We start from the raw sequence: 17270 nt of genomic DNA on the forward strand, positions 1-17270 counted from the left end.
CCGCACCGCCGTCCCCGCGGGACCTACGCAAAGCAGATTCTGCCAGTGACTGTTCCCACCACAGAACTCACAGGAATTTTCTGTCTGTGCTTCCAGTTACTTAAAATAAGCATTCCGACACCATCACGAGGTGCTTCCTTATCTCATTGTAAATGGCTTTTCTGTATGAAATAACAACATTTTGAAGTATTTTAAGTTAAGCCACAGTCAAGCCTAATGTATTTTACCCACTGTATGGAAACCCAAGGACTGCTGTGCTCTAACCTCCGTCACAGCATGTAAGGGGTCCCTCGCGGGGCTGCCCTCTCCCCAGCAAACCCCACCGAATCCGCAGGCGCAGAGGAACAGTTGAGTGTGCCGATTAGTCGTCAAAATCGTTACAGCTTCGACACAGCAAAGAACAAACCAGGCATTCATAATACCGGGGGGTTTTATTTAAATACAACTCCGCTATTAGCACGACTCGTGTTAATCACCTATTATGAAAGAAAATTTATTTTAGAAAGTGGCAATTTTTCAGTTAAGAATCTTCATCCTAACAAAGGCATTACCGGACTCGCCCTCTGTACGTGACGCTCCACCTAAGGAGTTCTGAAACCCTTCGTCAGGGGCAACGCGCACGGCCGATGCCGAGAGAGTCTCAGGATTATGGAGATTTCTCTCCCAAGTTCTCCTGACTGGGTGAGAACTTTTACCGGGAGCTGCCGGACACCACAGGGAAAGCACAGCACCACGCCGTGTTTCTGGCGCTGCAGAACGGCACGTGGGCTCCGAGGGGGGCTGAGAGCGCCGCAGCCCCCGCTGTGTGCGGGGACCTGTCCCGAGGCTGCTCCCTCCCCCGGCACCCCGGCTTCGTGCGGCGTCCTCCACGGCGCGCGGCTGCGCAGGAGGCAGGTGGGCCATGCCGAAACGCCCGTATGGGCCACCAGGGCTGGGACAGGCACAGCCCCAATGGCCAAAGGCCGAAAGCGGAGCAGCCACAGCGCTGCCCGCTCTCCAGCGTCTCCCACCAGGGCTGGCTCCACAGCAAAGGGCAATGCCGACAAAGGCCAGGGGAAAGGAACGCTTCCCCTTCAGCAAAACAAGACTGCCGCGCTGCCGAGGCCGCAGGAGGGCTCAGCGCCGCTGGCTCTGCCCCAGCGCAGCGCCGCTTGGCCGGTGCCGTGGCTGTCCGTACCGCGACAGCAGGAGGCTTCCCCGCACAACACTGAGCGGCCGTTCCACAAACTTTATGTTAACTTATGTGCTATATAACATAAATGACACCACGATGAAAATCTTTATTTCAACTCTTCCAGTAGAGTGCAGGTGGTATGTAAACCACTAAAACTGTCAGAATAAGCAAATGCTTAAAAAAAACCCCCCAAATCAACTATGCAAACTTATTCAGGATTCAGATGAGGATCATTCTGCTCAGCTTAGAGGCAAAACATTTAAAGAAAAAAATGCTTTTTTTTCCCCCCCTCAATACTGAGATTTTAATCCTGGATTAATTATTTTAGACATTTTCCATATTAATTACAGCAGCATTGCTTCTTTCTTAAGTTCTTTATCTACTTTCTTTGAGTAAAGCTATTTAATACTGGAGACTGTGGAAAACATTTGTTCATGATTATCCAGACGTACGGGCAAACAAGACTGAAACAAGAGCAGCATGCAAAAATGTATTTAAGGACTATCATCCCAAAATGCTGCTAAAAGCTATTAACCAGTACGTGTTAATTGCCACAGCATTCATATTAATTTTCACTTCAGGCCCGACATTGTGGAATATTTCCCCTGATACATTTTAAACAAAGTTTAATTTAAGGAACTGCTTCTATCAACACTTATGAAAATTAACAGCCAAGCAATTAGCACTCATGAATTATCCCTTCCCCCATGCTTTCTACAGCATCATTTTAAAAACAGTTGCTACAAGAGAAATTGTTGGTTTTTAACCATTTACCAAAATTAGCCACAAGAAACCTTGTAACACTATACTGAGGTACCACTCCTCACAACAGCATCGTTAGCATCTGTCCAGCTAAAAATCCCCTTGACTTGTTTTTATTTAAATTATCTCCAGTAGTCAAGTAAGCCCACAAACCCGCTATGGGGTCAGAAAAGCCAGACTGCCTTAGGTCTTCATTTTCAACTAGTAGTCATGAAAATAGAAATAAAAATACCTTGAGAAACCTCTAGTCTGCATGCGGGAACGGGTTCTGGCCTTGTAACTCAAGCACATTCCAGAGCCGAACGATCCCTTCCTTACAGTTTGATTGTGGTTTTCCAACCTTCTTCTCTGAGTATTTTGCATGTCTTTAGCATCTCTTGTTTGACTGTCCTGTAACACTTCTGTGTTTGCGAACATTCTTCTGGGGATGTAGGAGCGGCCGTTTGGTGGCAGGTGTGTCAAGATTGAACTGACAAGATATTTTAGTGATTAACATTTCTTAAAGGTAGCAGAGACTTGGAAGAAAACCGGCTGTGGGCTGGCCTCAGAGCGGATTTCACGGGGAACGTAAACAGAGGCCTCAGGAGTTACGTGTTCAGTATGCAGTTCCTACAAAGCTGAACGTTTGATTCTGGCATGATTCTCCTCTATTCCAGTAACTAAATACATCTCAGTAACAATTTTTTTTTTACTAGCGGGGATGGTCACGCTGCTGAATAGCTCTGACACTAATACTGTTCTAAATCAGTATTCTTTAAGGTTAGTATCTCAGAGGAAACTTATTGCCATGCTTTCCCGCAACTCATGCAAGTTACACTTGTGATTTGAAAAGAAATATTCTGAATTTCTACAGAATGAAAAGAGAACGCGCGCTTTTAAAGCAATTAATGAAAGCAGGCAGGTAAACTGGATGCTGTGAACCTCCCAGCTGCGGTGCTGAAAGGAGCCACTCCAGCGCTCCCGCGTTTCATGTGCGGTACCCGCCGGTGCCTTTCCAGTCCGTCTGACGGTCAGGTTTATTTTCCCAACTGTACCAACAGTCAGCAGGTTGGAACAATAAGCCATCAGAATTTGATTTTCTAAATTCTGTAAACAGAAATATACCTGAATTTATCTATAAAATGGATGATGATTTCATTTGCATGCAGATAAAGGAAATCAGTTTGCCACTGATTTCTTAAGCTTTCATGTAATTTTCTGTACAAATGACAACTGAAGTAATTATAAATAACTAAGGGCTTCTTTTCATACAATACCCTTAGCAAGACTTCTCAGGATTTATTAACCAACATGTACTACCCCCGTGATTTACAAACCACGCTGACAGACGCAGAGGTTCGGTTTACTTGAACTATATTGAGGAAAAACTTGAAGATACAGCCCAGAGCAGTTACTGCGTGCGTGTCCTTTGTTAAGAGCCGAACTTTTACAAGGTACGCGAAATCCACAGGTCTGTCCTGTGAAGGTGTGCGGCCAGAATCACCCGACTTCTCGAGCTGATTAGAATGCTCCCATTGTAGTCGCGTTTCACAAGACATATTCTCTACTATTTTGATAATTAATGAACTGATCAGAACAAGAAGAAATTAAGAGTGCTTTAAAATTTTATTGTTTCATAAAATTGCAGAAGTGGTTATGAAAAAGCCACTAAATCTGGCAGAAAACACCTGCAAGATGTAAGCATGCAATGTTTTCTTATTCTTAACTGATTAGTTTAAAACAATACAAGAAGGGAGGGAGGGGGCGGGAAGGACCCCCAAGAGAACGGGTTTATGTGATTTCAGGCCAGTTAGGGAGCTGACCCAGTGGCAAGCTGCAACCATCGGGGAAGCAGTTCGGGTGAGTACACTCACGAACAAAGAGCTTCCACGCAGCGAGTCGAAGCTCTCCTCACGCTTCGCCAGCGAACCACCACGCGCCTGTTATTCAACAAGGTGAAAATCTGTGGTACAAAACTCAAATATATATATATAGACACAAACCAAAGGCCTAGTTATAATCTTAAAGATTTCAGAGCCACTGCGATCCCTTGAGTAAATACATAATTAAGTAGGGTTTTTTTAAGACATGTTTAATTAGGCCCCCAGCCCCTCCTCATCCCCCCTGCCTCTCCCCAATTATGTACTATTTCCCCAAGAGATATGCGGCTCTGTTAATTATGTAAATAAGTCATGCACTATTCCCCGAAAGAATTGTATTTATGTGAAAAATACTGCTCATCTATTATCAATAAAAATAAATACGAGACCTATGATATTTCATTAAAAAGAATTTTAAAAAGCTGGATGGTTTTCGATTTACATTACTGTCTGAAAATACAACAAAACTGAAGTAAATAAAATAAGTAACTCCTGCACTATAATGCTTCTTCTATATCTCAGATGGTCAAAGTAGGTATTTAAAAAATGGACAACACATACAGAATTATAGAAAATAAATTTCGTAAGCATACTATTGACAAACTTACCAGAGTAATGTAAACAATGCTGTTAAAATTAATATAGTGAGATTATATTCTAACAAAATGCCAATCGAGTTATTTTTGGGAGTTAAAAAGGTATTTTGATTTCTAGATCACAACCAAGTTGATTCATGTCATACTCTACAAATCACAATTGAGCCACATCGAGGTAGTTCATTACTCTCTCAAACTATTATGAAAAGAACAGTTTCCTTCAAATGGACCAAACACCTGCTAAATATATCAGACTTTTAAATAGAAAATTAAGATGCTCATTACAGTCAACTATAATTCCTATTAATACAGTAAGAAGTAGTTTGGATTATGAAAGCGGGAAGGGAACATGATTAAGTTCCCCAAGTTCCTGAGGAAAAATTCTAGCAGGTAGCCCAAATCATGAGACTGGGACACCACTGAACTACAATAAATTTCTTTTAATAAAGAAGTATTTATTTTATTTTTACTTCCTCTGTGCATGACTGTTGGAACTACATTTAAATGTTTGCTAAACTGAAACGTCACGACATAAGAACAGCAAGCTTTGAGTTTAGGAAAAAGGCATCTTGGTGAAAGCACTGCTATCATTTATTACTGAGGCCAGAAATTCTGAAAAACTGAGTTAGCACTAATTACTACACACTAGTAAGTATAAAATAACAGTAGAGGCAGCTTTTGCTACATGGACTTCAGAGTTTAAAAGTTACCATTTCACAACTATTCTAAATACTTCTAGATATGCTCATGGAATTACGTATCTGACTTTCCACTTTAAGAACACTTAACAGAATATGAAATTCTTCCATCACAACGGTAATGAAGCTCAAACTTCATACTCCCACAGGAGACTCCACAAACAAATCCAGCAGAAAACAGATCCGTGCAGTATTTATAATTGTTTTGGAACAATATGACACTGATCCATCACGCCAATGTTTATATTCAGTTTCCAGGGTTTATGACAGAGAAAAGTACCTGACAATACAGAGTAACTACACTGCATACAAGGAAAGAGTTATCCACAATTCTGAGTAATATCAAATGCAAGCTCTTAAAATTAACGCAGTCAGGAATGAATTTGACCTACCAGGTTTGTAGTGAACGTCCTCCATGGATTACATAAATGAGTACTTGCCCAGCACTACCTCGTTTAGTCCTCTTTTTGCCCCAGATATTGACCCGTTGATGCTTCAGTTTCCCACCCCCAAAACAGATAGTGGCTTTTCCCACTCTCATGGGAGCATTTTGAGGATAAAGACAGTATAAATCATGGACGATTCAGCAAATGCTGCGATGTGGCTAGACAGAACAGGTTGGGTTTTTTTTTTAAATGCCAAATAAGCAATCATGTCTACAAAGGGTCTCACCATCAACTGTGCAGACAGATGTCCTAGGACTCTGCCACACTAAATGTTTACCTAAGCAACCTGCTGGAGAAGAAGAGAGCAAGGTAAGGTAAGCCTAATGGTAAGGCAGAATTTTGGAATGACAACGGGAGAAACGGTTCTACTGAACCTGGAACCCGTATTCAGGACTGAGCAAAGCATGTTTCTAGATAACCACTTTAAAGTAACTGATGGCCTACTGTGAAGTCCAATTAAAGCCTGAACAAGTAAATGGACGCGAGAACAGCCTATCAGCTTCAGGTCAGGGACCACCTGGATATGAGAGAAAAACATCTGGTCCACTTACCTTGCCGTCAAATTTTGAGTACTCATTGAAGGGGTTATTCAGCTGCAGCGGACACTGTTCAAGTCGCACAGACAGTATTGACTGCTTCCCAGAAGACGGAGATTTTACTCTGAAATTCTTTTTTTCAAATAGTGAGCTCAGCTCCTCTGCTGTAGATCAGAAAAGAGAGGACAGTAGTTGTACTAGAGGATGTCCAGAGACTACTCTTTACCACAGAAAGATAACAATGTAAGAGGGAGAACAAGATCAAATACATAGAACAACAAATGCTTTAGCAGGGCAGAACATACCACCACTCTTTCATAGCCCAAAGATATGAAAATATAATAAGTTTGAATGATGCTACTGCTTAGGGTGAATAAAAGATGAATTTTTCCGATACAGAGAATGGAACTGATCACTAAAAGATCCACTTGAGTCAAGATAAAAATCAAGATTCAAAGAGAGAATTACCCATTCCTGGTCTTTCTGCTTGCCTACCTTTTTCTAAATGAACAGTAAATCCTCTGCAAAAGAACTGTTGACACATCTACAATACGACATGCACAAGCATTTCAAGCTGAGCTTGTAACACGCGATATTATGCTATATTACAGAACAATATTACACTACCCCATTACAATATTACAATGTCACTATGCTGCCAGCAGTAGGCTTGGGACTACATCTGATCCAAAAAAAATCATTTCTTTGGATTTTATTTCTCATGGTAGACTGGATACGGTCTGCCCTCAAAAAAAAAAAAAAGGTAAACTAGAAAACACCATTCCAGATAAACAGTCTGGACAATAAAAAAAAAAGCTTTCTAAAAACAAAGGTGACCAGAGTTAATGAGTTTTTTGTGTGGTCTGTGAAGGCTTCGTAAAAGCTTCAGACAAGCAAGCTCTTTTTAGATGAAGAGCTGAATTTCCAGCAATGGTTTAACTCAAAATTTACAGGCATACTTAAAAAACCTTAAAAATTAGGGCTTCTTATAAGGACACGACAAAATCAGGACAGAGCCTGGGGTGTTTTAGCATATTAGTACCAATTGGTCTCATCTGCAAGAAACTGTGACTGAATCTGGACAAGTTTTTTCCACATCTGCTCTAGGAACCAAGTACCCCCAAACTCCATCAATCACTACCTGAGAACCAACACCAGCTCTCCCGGACCAACTCTGCTCTGTGCTCCCACGTTTGGATTCTCTCACATCTCAAAGATTTATGTGTTGCTCCTCCAGGGAGATGAACCTGCTCCTAAGGCAGAATGACTTGGGACTTGATCCGCAGGGAGCTGGTTAATTTCTTAAAACATGAAATTAAAACTTGACAAATTATAACTAGTCAAAAGCTCAGTTTATTTTTATCAGCAGATTGCCTGAAAATGCAGACAGTTGGCAAAAGTGCTAAATACTGGCACTAAGAGATACCCAACAGTCTTGTGAGAGGCTGCGATTAACCAAAAAAGCTTGATTAAATCCTTTTTAAATGTGGCAACTTAAACTCCATTAGGAATTCTGTTTTTTGTAACAATCTTATCTCTGTTTTTTTTTTTTTTTAAATAACCTCAATTACAATTATGCTAGAATATTACCCTTAACTGGTATTTCCTGGGCATTTGGGAAAAAAAAAACCCACCACACCTCTGTACTTTGGAATCCAGTATAATGATTTTACTGGTTCAAGTGAAAAAGCAAGTCTTTTATCTCCAAGTAGTGTCTCTAGGGAAATGTTAAGACGATTTGTTTATTGTTTCCTTTGTTGGGATGTGCAAAAAGAGGATCTCAAGAATTCTCTGCGTTCATTAGTGCGACATCTGTTTTGCTTTGAGTTTCTCATAGCTTTTACTCAAGTCAAAAATCTCACATGACTGAAGAGTTTAAATAACGGTACATTCTAAAAGACTGTAAATTCAGCTGGCTGAGATACAGTTTTCCTTTCCCAGAAAACTTCATCATTTCAAAAAATTCAACTTGTTTAGGAAGAAGAGCCCAAAAACTTTGAAAGATTTCTGCAAAAGCTAGAAGAAAGATGAGATCTCTGAAAAACTACCATCTTCCATTCAGCATTTTGTCAAATAATTCCTTGGGCTGTGAGAGTTCCAATGAAAAATATTTTTAAAAAATAAATTAAATTCTCAAATTTATTTCAGGGAAAAAAACAGCTCATATTTTTACATTAAACTAGCTTTAATTGCATATTTTTTAATTCTTAATTAAAACCAAGTTTTGCTGTTAGTCTATAGTATATGTAGTTTTCAGCTCTCGTGATTTTTTTAACTATACAAGCTGTTCTATATGGGCTGAATCTTTTGAAAGATTCCCTTGATATATTGTTAATTTACATTTTATATGCTGTGACATGAATGAACATAAGATGTAAATACAATGCCTTATTTCTTGCTTTTATCTAAAACTACCTAGTATTTTATGAAAAGGTGTAACCTTTTGTATGTATATCCATATTTGGTTTATAGGACCCACAGACTTTAACTAACATAATTTGATCTCTACGATGCATAAAGCTGAAACGTTCTTTGCATTTTACTGAAAAAAAAAAAAAAAAAACAACCAGATGCACCGATGTGAACTGGTGGCACAGCAGAACAAAAATCCAACATGTTACACTTTATTTCCAGGCAGCCAACTACCCTTGGAGCATCTTTGTGTTCGTTAATCCACTAACCAACTCCAAATGCATGGAGATTTTCTTTTTCAAGTCCATACACTACCACCACCTTATCTTTCAAACTCATTCCCGACAAAGCAAACCGCTTGGCTCATGGCAGCAGGCAAATGGATGACTAGTAAAAAATATTCTTTTTTTTTTTTCTTCTCATTACCATACACATAATTACTTGTCTGTCACTTCCCTTTATCATGGTTAGAGTACTTTTGTTTCTGCACAGAGTAATTAAAAATTGGGAATCACAAAAAATACTCAATTGCTAAATGGCGCAAATTACGACTACATATCCACGTGGAGGACAGCTGCAACGCTTGTAAGAGTTTCTCTCTACAGCAAGGCCTCTCTGCGACAAGGGGTCTCGGGAGGTGGTGCCATCAGACTCTAACACCGGCAAAACAGCAACTTTCCCACATCCTTTCCCATTGCACGTGGTGTCAACCGGGGGCTCGACTTTGTCTAGAGCTCAGATAAACAGTCAGAAGAGGGCAGCCAAATTCCCCCATCTGAGAACAGCTATCACTGCTGTTACTGCCTTCATACGCATTTTCCACTAATGCCACACTCACGGAATAGAACAGACAAAGTCTCATACACACACTATCCTGACGATGAGGAAGATACAGCGGATACCCCTCAGGGCTCCTCTTTTTCCTGGCCTCTTCCTGCTGTGTTGTTCTTCATGTCAGTAAGTGAGAAACGTGCAGCATCTCAGCGACTAAGGAGAGGAGGAAACCAGCTCTGCCAATAAAGGGAGATACCGAGTGCCTGGAGTTTTAATGGAATTTATTTTTTTATTTAAATTTGTTCTGCAGCAGATAATCTATTTGCCTGCAGCCCCAGCACACTCTTGCAGAGGGGAACACCTCCGTCGCTGCTGGTCTGTCTTCAGGGCAGCACATAAAAGGAACTAAATGTCATGGTGGAGCCCACATGAATAAGACGACACAAACAGCACAGACACAGCAGGAAACTGGATTCTGAGCGCAACGCAGTGTAAAGAAATACCTGGCGGTATACAGTTAGGGATAAAGAAGAAAAAGGGAATTGCATCATCATTGGTCAAATGCTATAAAATATTGAGCAATGAGGGTTGGAGGTTACGGTAGATTAAACTTTAAAACCTACAACTCTGCTTACAGAAGTAGAAAGGCAAAAGCATCTTAGAATGCATTAACAGAGGTATCAAACATAGCTGAACACTGTGCGAAGGATTAGTGCAACTGTGTTGCTCATGTGAGCAGCTTTGTTCACTCCTCTAAAAAAAAGATATTATAGAGCTGGAGAAGGTTCTGCAGATGACAGCCAGGAAGATACAAGGATTTTGGATAAAAAAGATTACACGGGGACCTCATTAAGATATACAGTAATTTTGAAAGAAGGAAGCATGACAGAGCATACATTTGAATGTGTGTCAAATGCAACAGGAATGGATGCTAGCTTGAGCTATGAAATAAAGAGAATTGAGACAGATTTTTCATTTCGTACATTACAATTTAAACTATGTAGACCATCCAGTCAGAAATACTTAATTACATAATAATTAAAAACAAGAATAGCACATTTTTTGAGAAATCGGTGATGCTAGTTTTTCCACGGAAAAGCTAGGGCAGCATTCGTTATGCTTTCATTTACGTAGATCATATATACACATTATTTCTCAAGAATTTTTTCCCCTTATCTAGAAAAGTAGCCACAAAGGTATTCTATAAAAGTAACCTCTACAAAATTATTCGTCCCATCCAGTACACCAAATGACACTGGAACCAGCCAGAAAGCCTTAACCTGCAGGGCCATAAAGATCCTGCATTCTGAAGGCAGACACTTGCCCATCGCCTGCCCAGAGCAGAGGCCCGGCCTGCTCCTCACGCACCCCGCGGCCTGCTCCTCACGCACCCCACGGCCTGCTCCTCACGCACCCCACGGCAACACCCAGAGCTCCGCTGCCTCTGCCGCTCCCGCGCTCAGACAATAGAAGCCGGAGAAGATAATGAAGCTACAGGACGGCAGAATGCACGCACGCTGCAGCAATACCTTATACTGCAAAAACCAAAGCAGCCACTCGAATTAGTCCAGACCGGTAAACGAGGTTTTAAACATTTTTTCTTTACTTTGCCTTTATTAACAACATGGAACGCCCCAGCTGAGAACAAACGAGACGCCTGTGGCACGCCGACCCCAAGCAATAAACCATGGGAAAGACGTAACTGGGGAATGGCTGGCAAATACAATAATCAGAATTCCCTCTACGCTTTGAAAGCTTAAGTGAAAATTACAAACTGAAAACGTTGTAACCACCAAAAGTACAAATAACCACAGTAGGAAAATAGAAGATCTTTTATTTTTACCTGAGTAAGAAGTATTTCTGTCTTTCCACTGAACGTTTTTGCATTTTATTTGATTTTGTCTCTCTTTCCGCAGACGTTCTAGTCTCTGAGCTTGAAAAGAAATATTATAACTATAAGTTTGTCAATGAAAGTTTACTATAAACAAAGACATAATTAACTACCTTTATATGAATAAAGATGTTTTATACTGCATGTGTAGGGGAAAAAGTCATAAAATTTTAAAGGTGGCACCCCTGAAAAGCAAATACCAACAAAAACATGAAAATGTTCTTGATTTATAATTGAAATTAGAGGATATAAAACATTAATAGAGATCATAAAGATAGTATTAACATGGAAGAGAATAATAAAATGTGAAAACTTCTGTGATTAATATGACATTTCATTATATAAATCATTAATAACGGTCTTAAAGGAATTTTAATGCACAAATGAACTGAAGTGAATATTACATTACAGGAATAAAATTACTGTTATGAATTACTCTACCCGTTTCAAAAATTAAAGATAAATGAACTCAGACTAGACTATTAAAGTTTTAAATATAAAATCCTTTATCTAAAAATCATGAAAATTATAAAATGTCAAAGCTATATAAATTAGCATAGCTTTTTCTTCAGTGTGCTGAAACAGTTTATAGGTAGTAAAATAAATGATTTGTATCTTCACAACATTAGTCAAATCTTAAAATGAATATAATATTTCTTTACGTATATTTTGACTCCACCTTCAAAATACGGTTTGAAAAAAAGCCTCAAATAGTTATAATATCAAAGAACTTGCAGACCAGGGTACCAGAAAATACCTTAAATTATCTTTTTGTTGACAGCAAGATCTCTCCCAGGAAATGGTCAGCTAAAGCTGGCAGGAGCTACCCAAGGCAACCACCACAAGAAATAAGGGATGTTATGAAGCGTCCACTCCAAATAAGAAAGCAGATTAGACTGGAAAGTAGGGCTAATAATGTTGATCACTGAAGGAAACAATTTGCTGGATATATTAGCAATTTTGATGTATTGAGATCATTCATTAACTAAAATGGGTTTGCAGAAGAGATTCTAAAATGCTAAATTACTCTGACAATTTTTAGATACAACTTGAGTTCCCTGAGCCATTTCACCAACTAAAAGATGTTAATAAATATTTTCTCTCTCTCCTATTATTATTCTTTTACATTTAGTCTTTGAACTGAATTGTGGACACAAAAGTGAATGGTTTTTGCCCCCATAAAAACTCCTAACCCGGGAACTGATGAAAAAATAATACTTTGCGGTTTAACAGCTGCAACGAGCGGTTTACGGTACAAACACAAACAGGGACTGTGATGCCTATTTTCCATTTAAGTCAACATGAGGTTAGTGCCTGAATACCTCTATGTATCTTACCCTTAATGAAATAAGAAAAGGAGTATCCCTGCTTATAAGTTTAAATATTGGGTAAAAGGGGCAATGCAGATGTTTTATTCTGAAAGAGAAAAACATTTTTTTTCTCCAGTTGCTGTCCAGAGCGTAGCTCAAAAGTTCTTTCCAAAATCCTTTTTTCCCCAAATGGGCCATCATAAAATATGTTAGATTCTTATGTAAACAACAGATACAGGAAAAAATGTAGAATAGAAATTAGAGTAATGCATGAGTTTATCCTATCTGATATTTTCACCCCTTGTCAAAACAAACATATTAACGTGCACTCACCATCTTCACTCACTCCATCCTATTCTTCTGTCTACAGTTGATCACAAACGATCATTTACTGTGGGACTGTATTATAGCAACTCCAAATTAGATGGAATTATCAGTACCTATTAGAAGTCTGAATTATTTAAGGTTCATTCTCACAAGAAGCATGCTAGTTTGAAAGCTTTCTATGTGAAAAATGTCACTGACCACGTGTAGTTCTTGTTTGATTAACTATCAGCAACGAGATGAGCCTTTGTTTCCAGCCATGAGGGTTGGGAGCATTTGCTGCTCTCCCATAGACCCAACACCTTGCACAGACCTCTCTCCGCTTTAGGTTTTTTTAACCCCTCTGGCTGTGGCGGAAAGGGGCAGCGAGGAGATGCGGCCCAGAGCCAAAGATCACCTATGACCCATGTAGCTCCTGCAGAAGAGGAGGAAGGATTCAGTGGAGACCGCCCCCGTGCTCTCCCCAGCCGTGACGTGCAGCACACTAACGCGTCTCGCCCACTGCGCATCCCTCGCAGGGCGAAGGGGAAAGCTTTGATATTAGAATGCACATAAAATCCATTTCCAAATTTGCATGCCCACGTGAGAACTACCCAATAACCAACACTTCTGTAGTCCTACAGAGATGTGTTGAGCATTCTACAACAACGCGTTATTTCGACAATTTGTGAAAAAGATACGCTCCTGGTAAGGTACTTTCTGTTGTACTATTTCTATTTAGCAGGGCATAACCCAAGGAGACTAGAGACGAGCTTATATGTCAGAGAAGTCTGCCACCATGACCTGTTGATATACAAAACTATACTATCTTCTCTTTCCAAACCTAAAAACCGTTTTAACAAGTGTTTCTGCTCCTGCTAAATCTACTCAAGTGGTTATGGAATACCTAAAAAAAAAAAATTAAAAGAAAGTCCTTACATTTGCCCATCTTAGAAGCAAAAGTTGCAGATTTCACAGTTAATGAGGTTTTGTAGTTATGAGATGTATGAACCCTTTGTTCTATGTATGCATGTACCTGTTTCCTTCCATCAAGAACTCAGATATCTAAGTATTTGTGCTATGCAAAAAGTATTTATATTAAAAATAGTTAACTTTCTATTTAATTTATTCCTCTTCCAGTATTTTTGAAAAGGGTTTAGTATTGATCAACTTGCATTCTTTGTAGGCTTTTTTCCACCCTGCTCTGTTTCAAATCATAGCCCAATTGCCCTGATAATTGCATTAGGTTCCTGGTGGTACCAGCACACACAATGGAATATAAAAGACATGTCAGATGAAGAAAGGCAAAAAACTGGCTCCCCAATGGACTGAGTGTCCTACCCATTATTTTAGAATATGCCACCACTTGGAAACTGAAATCCATAACTGAAGTGGAGATTATTCTACCAGTCTATCAATTCTATTATTCTATCAGTATCTATCAATACTCACTTGGTGAAAGAATCCCTCAGGACTATTTTTTGGAGCAATTCTAAACCACTTGAAGCTTCGCCTCTCCTTCCTCATAAACTATACCATCAACTGAACGAAGCAAGACCTCAAGGACAACGCTAGGCAGTCTGGCAAACAAACTTTTCACCATGCCTTAAAGTCAGTTGCAGCTATATACTCAGCTGATTTCCAAATCTGACTCTCCATTACAAGAGAGCAGTGCCCAACTTCTTATTTACAAAAGGTATTTCAAGATATTGAATACCACACAACATTTTACTTGTTAGGTAGAGCACAGATGTTTTTTCTGAGCTCTAGGTGGTGTTATAATACCTTCAGAAATCGTTTGAAAAAAATATATACTGTAACACAGAAAAAAAAAAAAAAAAGAAGATTGGTATTGGCTATCCCACACCAACATTGTCATGTATATTTTATATCACAGAACTTCTGTTCATAGCACTCCTCGGGTATACATAGAAGTTTGAATATCCCTCACAGGAAACAACAAATGGGACAGCTTTCTCCCAGTCAAGACAAACTTGACAAAGCATATTTTGAAGTGGTGTGCACCTTTAAAACTGCCTAATTTGGTAACTTAAATCCTAGCTCAAGGTTGTTCTCAGAAATAAAACTTAAGAAGACAAAATACAGCCAAATCATTCACTTCGTTGGCTCACATCAAACTTCATTCCTCTCTTTTATAACAAATAGATTCGATGCCTCACTAGGTAGATTCTTCTCAGAAAATAACTATCCTGTTCAAAAGTTAACACCCCTCCAAACATTAACAATAGAAATATCAAAGACTGTTCATGTACTTTGGATTTAGACTTGATGTCTTTACAATTTAATTTTTTTTTTATATATAAAACTGACTACCTCAATGTTCCTCTGTACATGAATAAGTAAAACAGCAATTAAAACTCAGTTGACAGCACACTGGCATAACTGAATCATTACATGTCCTTATATAAAAAGCGTCTCGACGTTACAAAAGGAAAAGTTTGACAGATCCCTAGCTAGCCATGCTCTGGTTTGTCCATGCAAGCCAGACTAATAAAAACTCAATTTAAAAGGCTGACATTATCTTTGCTGCAAATACCACTTACCTGTATTTGATCGTCTTCTGATTCCGAAGTCCCAGCTTGAGGTAATATCGACTGATTGGGAATATACATAGCCCTGAGTCTCACCGTTGCTTCCCTGTGTTTCTGAACCACTGTCCCCATATGCTGACGAGGGATTAAACTTCTCCAGGTCGACATCGTGATCTATCAGGACCATTTCACACATCCCTGTGTCATCACTGGTCACGTGTGACTGCCGAATATGAGCAAGTATAATTGTTGGGTTGTCCAGGAAAGCCATTCTGTCCCCAAGTCCACCACTACACTATACTATCTTCTCTCCATCTTCTTCCATGGACACATGTACCTAGAAATAGAATGTGCAGAGCATTTTAGGAAAAAAAAACACAACAAACCAACAACAAAACAAAACCAAAAAACCCCAAACCAAACACAAAACCCCAGATTCAAGACGGTTAAATTTAACTGACTCAGTTTTGCACAGTGAATTATTTTAATTCTGCTCCAGTTTACTTAAGTTACGCCGCTTGCTGAGATCCACTTAAAGAACAGCGGGTTTGGAAGACAGTTTGAAACCTGTATCCCAAGACAACAGAAGAAACCAGACACCTCCAGACTGGTCCCATTACTCTACAACAAATGGTTGCTATAAGGCAAAATATTCTACACACACTACACACAGAAGGACAGAGAGAACATACACAGAAGAAACCTGTCTACTCAAATTAAAAAATTTACAAAGAGACTGGGCTTTGAATTTCTTTTCACTCATTGTAATAGTGTGTTATTGTTTTTCTTCTGCCTCTACATACCGACTCTTTGATTACTTTATTACAGACCCCAGGTTTTGTATTTCCAGGAAAAACTTTAAACATTGAGATCAGTATCTCAGGGCAGAATACTGAACATCTGCTGCTGTGTGGTGCTTCATATAGGGCAACTGCAGTAATACAGAAAAAGCTCTGTGATCATATACCACACGCCTGAATTCTCAAGCACTTTAACAACAGTAATTGCCACTTACCTAAAATATCTCGTTCAGAGTACTCAAGTGGCCTTACAAAACGAAGTAGAGGGCGAAAAAATAAAAGAAAAAAAACCCCAAACCACAAAACCCAAACCACACTCAAACTGTTATCCTATTTTACGGTAGCTGTGGATTTATAGTTATATTAATCTAATTCAAGCCTGGGCTGCCTCCAAAAGAGACAACTCCATGCTCCTGCCTGGCTCTGTCTGACATTCCGCCACCTCCCGACGGCTGGCATCAGCCCTGGGGTGGCTGCGAGGGGAGCTGGATCAAAAAATAATCATCTGCTGAAAATAACCTGGAAAGAAAAAAAAATTCACTAATTTTCAGGCCCACCAGTCTGCCCGTGAAGAGCTGGAAGAGCAGCAGTACCAACATGAGACAGGCAGCAGGAACATCCAGAGACGGAGGGGAGCCGGGTCCCCTCCCAGCAACGGGGCTCCCGGCCCACTTTAACAACAGTAATTGCCACTTACCTAAAATATCTCGTTCAGAGTACTCAAGTGGCCTTACAAAACGAAGTAGAGGGCGAAAAAATAAAAGAAAAAAAACCCCAAACCACAAAACCCAAACCACACTCAAACTGTTATCCTATTTTACGGTAGCTGTGGATTTATAGTTATATTAATCTAATTCAAGCCTGGGCTGCCTCCAAAAGAGACAACTCCATGCTCCTGCCTGGCTCTGTCTGACATTCCGCCACCTCCCGACGGCTGGCATCAGCCCTGGGGTGGCTGCGAGGGGAGCTGGATCAAAAAATAATCATCTGCTGCAAATAACCTGGAAAGAAAAAAAAAAAATCACTAATTTTCAGGCCCACCAGTCTGCCCGTGAAGAGCTGGAAGAGCAGCAGTACCAACATGAGACAGGCAGCAGGAACATCCAGAAACGGAGGGGAGCCAGTTCCCCTCCCAGCAGCGGTGCTCCCGGCCGGCA

The 17270-nt window shown here is 39.9% G+C and overlaps 1 protein-coding gene across 3 annotated transcripts in view; it reads right to left on the bottom strand.

Moving 5' to 3' along the window:
- MAPKAP1 (mitogen-activated protein kinase associated protein 1) overlaps positions 1 to 15584 on the bottom strand; it is a 94715-nt gene extending 79131 nt beyond the window's left edge. For all 3 annotated transcript variants that reach the window (XM_009892288.1, XM_009892289.1, XM_009892287.1), the window contains exons 1-3: positions 15326 to 15584; positions 11101 to 11190; positions 6087 to 6235 (exon numbers count right to left, since the gene is read on the bottom strand). In XM_009892288.1, the coding sequence (XP_009890590.1) occupies positions 6087 to 6235; positions 11101 to 11190; positions 15326 to 15584 (498 nt within the window). The remainder of the gene's footprint in view (positions 1 to 6086; positions 6236 to 11100; positions 11191 to 15325) is intronic.
- Positions 15585 to 17270: the final 1686 nt, after the last annotated feature.

Source organism: Charadrius vociferus, unplaced genomic scaffold (assembly GCF_000708025.1).
Source record: "Charadrius vociferus isolate BGI_N301 unplaced genomic scaffold, ASM70802v2 scaffold549, whole genome shotgun sequence".
NCBI lineage: Eukaryota > Metazoa > Chordata > Aves > Charadriiformes > Charadriidae > Charadrius > Charadrius vociferus.